General features: G+C 32.5%; 1 protein-coding gene across 1 annotated transcript; it reads right to left on the bottom strand.

Moving 5' to 3' along the window:
* Window positions 1-2110: 2110 nt before the first annotated feature.
* Window positions 2111-4683, bottom strand: LOC9313343 (protein TIFY 3A). The gene is given in 9 exon segments (XM_021026862.1): window positions 2111-2461; window positions 2621-2678; window positions 2772-2916; window positions 3015-3111; window positions 3643-3700; window positions 3777-3888; window positions 3972-4001; window positions 4003-4069; window positions 4439-4683. Coding segments are annotated over 9 exon segments (780 nt in total). The 5' UTR covers window positions 4588-4683; the 3' UTR covers window positions 2111-2397.
* Window positions 4684-6000: the final 1317 nt, after the last annotated feature.

Here is a 6000-nt window from a genome sequence, read left to right as displayed (position 1 = left end):
TAGTCGGGTAACCAGCCAAACCGAACCGACCCGATAATAACGCCAATCTAAAAATAATGACGATCGGTTCATCATAGTAACCGACCGGGAACCGAAATGAACAAAAACTGGTTTGGTTTGGAATGAAAATTTCGGTTCTGGTAATAATCACATGCCTCACCACACCTTAAAATTTCGATCCTAGGATCCGACTTATCTCTCCGGTTATATAGTACTAGATTATGTACCCGCGCGTTGCGCGGGATTTTTATTTATTTTTTTTATCAATGCGAATCTTTGAGTATAAATCTAATCATTTGAATTTAATATTTTTTACTTTATTCATGTGCATTATCTTTCCAATATAGTAAAAAAAAATTCACACGTTTCATTACAATTTCTTTCGTTATCTTCTATGATTCAGTCGTTGTTTCCCGATATTTACTCTCTTTTCGCCTTATATTGACTCATATATAATATACTCGATTGTGAATTAGTTCTCAAGATATATCGTATATCATTTCTCCTTCCTATCTTTGAATACTCAATTCTTTTTTTATAAGTTGCATAATCTTTTTATTAAAGTGAACATCAGAAAATTTTATGAAATGTTTTGTCATAAGGTTTTTTTGACCATGTTTTGGTGGATGTAAAATTCTTTTGTATACAACAAATCTCATATATAAACTCATTGCTATTCACAAACATCGGATTTTAACGTCAAGTTTTTCATTTATCTTGACTGTTTGAAAGATATAAAATTCTCTTTTCACATACATAATTTGACGTATATTATGATTCTAGATAGTATTCTTAGTGTTGATTTTTTCTAAAATATGTAAATTACGAAATCATAAGTTATTCTATTTTTATTTTTTTTTGTCGTCTTAATATTGAAACAAATAAAGAGTTTGCTAGAAACAGAGTAAAACAAAAACAGGGAAAATACGTTTGTAAGAGTAAATCAACCACAATCATTGTCTACCTCGCCGTTCGTCCTCAATCCGGTTATTCTAATTTTAAAATACGTTTATTTAAAAAAAAAAACAAAATCATTCTTCTTTCTAATTAAAAAACTCTTCAATATACCATTAATATTCTAATTTCCAAATAGCATTCTCAAATATTATTATTACACAATTTTATTATTCGATTAGATTATTATTACATAGTTTTATTAAACTCTTCAATATACCATTACTAAAACATAGGTCTTTGTTTTATTTCAAATCACCTTAATTTTTTTTCATTCTATGTTAATCTCCTAAACACTGATTACTATTTAGTTTTTCTTCTTAGGTATTCATTTTTTATATAAAACCCTCCATGTTTTAATTAAGAAAACATTAATAATATAGACAAATTTCTTAATTTAACTATTTATATTATATTATAATTATAAACAATAATATGTACTCAATCCTTCTTATTTTTTAACCGGTATAAGGAATTGATACTTTAACCTTAACAAATATATTCTCAAATTTTAATTTTTTTTTTTAGAAATAAATTACTTTTTTTATTAAGTAAGAACCTTTAAATTTGGTATTTATTAACTCTTATTTTCTTTATTGTACTAAATAATTGTAATTCTTAAAAGTGATTGTTGTTCCATTAAAATATATGATAAGTTTCCGTTTTCTTATCACTAACTATTTTAAAATAATTACGCATTATATGTTAAGATATAATTATCTTATTTTATATTTCTCCAATCTCAATTCAAAAGTTTCATGTTTAAATATGAGTAAGATATAATTATTCATTATCGGTTTTATATTTGTTTTTCCGTTTTTTCATATTTAATTTTTTTGTAATTTTTTTTTAAATGGAGGGTTAATAATATAAAGTATGTGAATTAATTTATTTTAATATGTTTTTCTTAATAAATAAGATATATGGATCCTACCAAAATAATAAAATGTGATGACATGGATGTTGATGTGGACACCTTAGATGGAGAGAGAACTCTCTCATTATATATATAGATTTGATGATTTCTCTTGATGTTTCTTAGTCGTGATTGGTGGTAATTATTACACTTATTCCTTCATATGGTCATTTTTGAGATAGGAATCAAATATTTCACTTCTCTTGTAATTGCTTCTATTCAAAGATATGGAAAACCAAAAAGAAAAAACTCTTGTGTTTTTATAGCTCTGGGACCTTATCATACAGCATCAACATACATTTTGAAGAAAAAGAAATAATCTTCTTCAAAGAGGAGGTGCGAGATGAAAAACACATCGAATCACAAACAAGGAAAACAAATTTGTGTTTTGTCTAAGAAACATAGGCAGATGATTATTGTACAACAAAGGAAAGCTTATCTATGAGCTGAGTTAATCTTGTCAGAGATAACTGTGATACGGAGTTGCTTCGAAAGTAAGGTTTGAGGTTAGCTTACAGTCTTCGAGCTCATGTCACCATGGTTTTCTCTGCTTTCGAGGTTGTAGCAGAGTAAGGGTTCGTATGGACAAATCTGCAAATAAAGAGGGTCCATGTTGATGTTATATGAAATCTAATGGTCAAACCCGTCTTTAAAAACTGATCAAATTGGAATTTACAAGTAAAAAAGTAGGTGATTGATGGAGAAAGATAAAGAGTATATTTATAAAACAAACACTACAGATTTGCATACCTGTCCCGTCTTTTCTCAAGAAATCTTTGAAGCGAACGTCTCCTAGCAATTGGCACATCTGAGATACACATACAATTTATATAAAGCTCATGGGATTGTCCGTATTCAGACTATATAACGTTTACGGTAACCCAGTGAAGCAAATCCTTACCTGCTGTCGATATGTAAGCCCCTGGTAAAGCTATTGTTGATGTGCTTGAGAAAGAAATAACTCTCTTTAATGCTGGATTGATACTGGTTAAATTCTTTGTCTCAGTGGCTTTAGCAGCAGCAGCGATACGCAGGATTTCTTGAACCTATTAAGCATTGATCACCAAGATAACAGAAAATCTGATGCAACCGCTTCCCAACAAAAACAAATCCAGGATGTACATAAAGCTTGGATGGACCAAACCTTTTCAGCTGGAATTCCATCAAATACGCTAAAACTCCCACCAAAGATAATAGTAAGTTGACTTGGAAGGATTGTTGAAGCATCTGGCTTTGTGGACCTTCAATAGAAGAAAAAAAAGCATTGAAGACCCATTGAGCTAGTTATGAATGATGGAAGATAATCTACCCAAATTTTAAGAACTTATTGATGCAACAGTGAGAAGAACAAAATAGCAACTCCATTACAATATTACAGCCGCTTTGGCTATCAACTAACCTCAGCCCCATAGAAACATCAGTTCAAGCAATCAACTAAATTGAAATCATCTGATGATGTCACTTAATAGATAGAAGGCTACTTTTGCATTCAGGGTTAACATCTTCAGAACAAGTTATTGTCAATTACAACATAGTATTACCAAAATCAAACACACAAGCCTAGTTCAAATTCAAGCTCATAAAACCTACACTAAAGATGGGCAACAACGTCTAATGTATCACTCAGAAATACACACAAACACTAACAAATTAGTGAGTAAAGATAAGTTTACCTTTAACTTAACAAAAAAACTAACAAACCAGATTCATAAACACAAACACTCCCTAAACTATCAATATGTTTATAAAACAAGCACTGAATATTTGCATACCTGTCCCGTCTCTTCTCAAGAAATCTTTGAAGCGAACGTCTCCTAGCAATCGGCAGATCTGAGACAAACATGGATTGATAGTCCGTATTCAGACTAGATAACGTTTACTGTAACCCAAGGAAGAAATTACTTACCAGCTACAGTTGTTGTGCCTGAGAAAGAAACAACTCTGTTCAGCGCTGGATTGATACCAGTCACATTCTTTATTTCTTTAGCAGCAGCAGCGATGTGAATGATTTCTTGAACCTATAAGCATTGATCACCAAGAGAATTAGAAACTCTGATGCAACCAACAAAAACAAAAACCTCAAAGCTAGATGGACCAAAACCTTTTGTGCAGGAACACCATCGAACATTCTACCAACTCCCACCAGAGATTATAGTAAGTTGAGTTGGAATGATAGTTGAAGCATCTGGCTCTGTGGACCTTCCAATAGAAGAAACAATAGTATTGAAGACCCTTTGAGCAACTGTTACCAAATCTATTGATAAGAACAAATTTATGAAATTAACCAACAAAAAAACTGTTTGAGTTTCGCAAATCGATTCGCTACTTTAACAATTCATATAGATCCAAGTCTCTTCAATTGCTCACGCTCCTATATGCGACAACGATTTGAAGTAACAAAACTGATCACACTGACACCGTGAATTGCTCACGCTCTCGTGTTATTGTGTACTAAGCACTAACAAATCAGATTCATACACAGTAACAATCCCAGAACTATAGACTAAACACACAAATTCAAAGAACAAAGCGGATAAAGAGAAATGAGAATCAACGATTCGAAATTACCTAGCTTCGTGAATCGGTTTCTCAATCTCAACCGACAAGTCAACTCCGGGGGAAACAGAACCGGTTCCGTCGGCGGAGAAACTAGGAAGGAGGAAATCTCCATCTCTTGCTTCAACGCAAGCGCGTGGCTTCTCTGTTACCTCAGCCATGAGCCTCTCTGTGAATATATGTCTTCTCCCTTTGATTGGCTCTCTTCTCCACGCAACGTTCTTCTTCGCTGTTTTCAATTTTGTTCTTTTTTTCGTTTGTTTTGAGTTTAATTTTGTATTCTTAAGAGAGAGAGAGAGAAAAAAAGCATCAAGAAGAATTCAAAACGTGCGTGAAACCAATACGTCGTCGTGTTGGGACTATCCTTGACAAACATGGAGTGGTTAATAAGATTACGTGAGATACTCGGTAGGTAACATTTTTAATAATTGTAACCAAACCGGTTTTTGGAGAAAACCAAACCAAAACCGAACTATATCACCTAATTACGGTTTGGTTCGGATTGATTTTTGTTGTCTACCTCTAAACAAAATGAAAGTGTATTTGGACTAGTGGCTAATGAAAATAGGAAAAATGTATATATATACTTAAAGGTGTAGTGCAAAAATAAGGAAAGAAAAAGTCCAAAATTTTAACCGAAACTATTTGCAATGGGGATGGTTGTCAACTAACCAATCAACTTAAAGGTGTAGTGTCGTGGAGTTATCCTTAAGTTTAATTCATAGATACAAATATTTACGAAGAGCCCGCAATAGAATTTAGTCGTTGTAAATACTCAAATGGGATAGTGGGGGTGTCGACGTAAAGTTTTAGTCAACCAACCAAAGCATTAAAAGAAGATCATATCTCACATGGGGCCTTATAATCCCAAAGCTTTAGCGGACACTTTCTCATTTCTCTTTTGAAAACCAATGCATCTGGTTTTCTTACTCTCTATTTTTTTCCATTTTCTTTTGCACAGTTTCTTTTGTTTATATGATATAATAGTGGTTTGTATCATCAAACAGTGAAGCTCTAATTGTTGTTAAAAAGAAAAGGAAGAAATTAACATTGCACGATAAGTGCTCTCTAGGTGCCTCCATGAGAAGACTAATAGGGGTTTGTTACCAATTTTTTGATATTATATTAATCATAGTATGCAAGTGCTCGGTACTTCTCTTGTAGTATCTTATTGGATGTCGATATCCTAGTTTATTATCAGGTTTTGAACGACTTTTAATTTGCGTTTAACGGGGATCTTCTAATCATAGTGAATATTGTGACTAAAACAAAAAAAGATAGGTGGAAACAAGCAGGTAGAGGAGCACTGAACATGTTAATCCATGTAAAACTATTTGATCAACATGCGATTAGGGAGACAAGAGAGCGTAAAAAACTAACTATTTCTATCATATCATTGGCCAAACCTTTTTCGGACCGGTTGTCAATTGATCAAATCTCAAGAACCCTAACAAAAGGACCCAAATCTCAGTTTAACCAATATGCATCATATTAGGCCTACATGTTATACCAAAGATTGTGTGATATATTGCCGATCAAATTCACGCAATGAACACATGCATAGAAATGAATTA

Source organism: Arabidopsis lyrata (genome assembly GCF_000004255.2).
Source record: "Arabidopsis lyrata subsp. lyrata unplaced genomic scaffold ARALYscaffold_5, whole genome shotgun sequence".
In the NCBI taxonomy this organism is placed as follows: domain Eukaryota; kingdom Viridiplantae; phylum Streptophyta; class Magnoliopsida; order Brassicales; family Brassicaceae; genus Arabidopsis; species Arabidopsis lyrata.
This window is presented reverse-complemented; position numbering and strand designations above follow the sequence as displayed.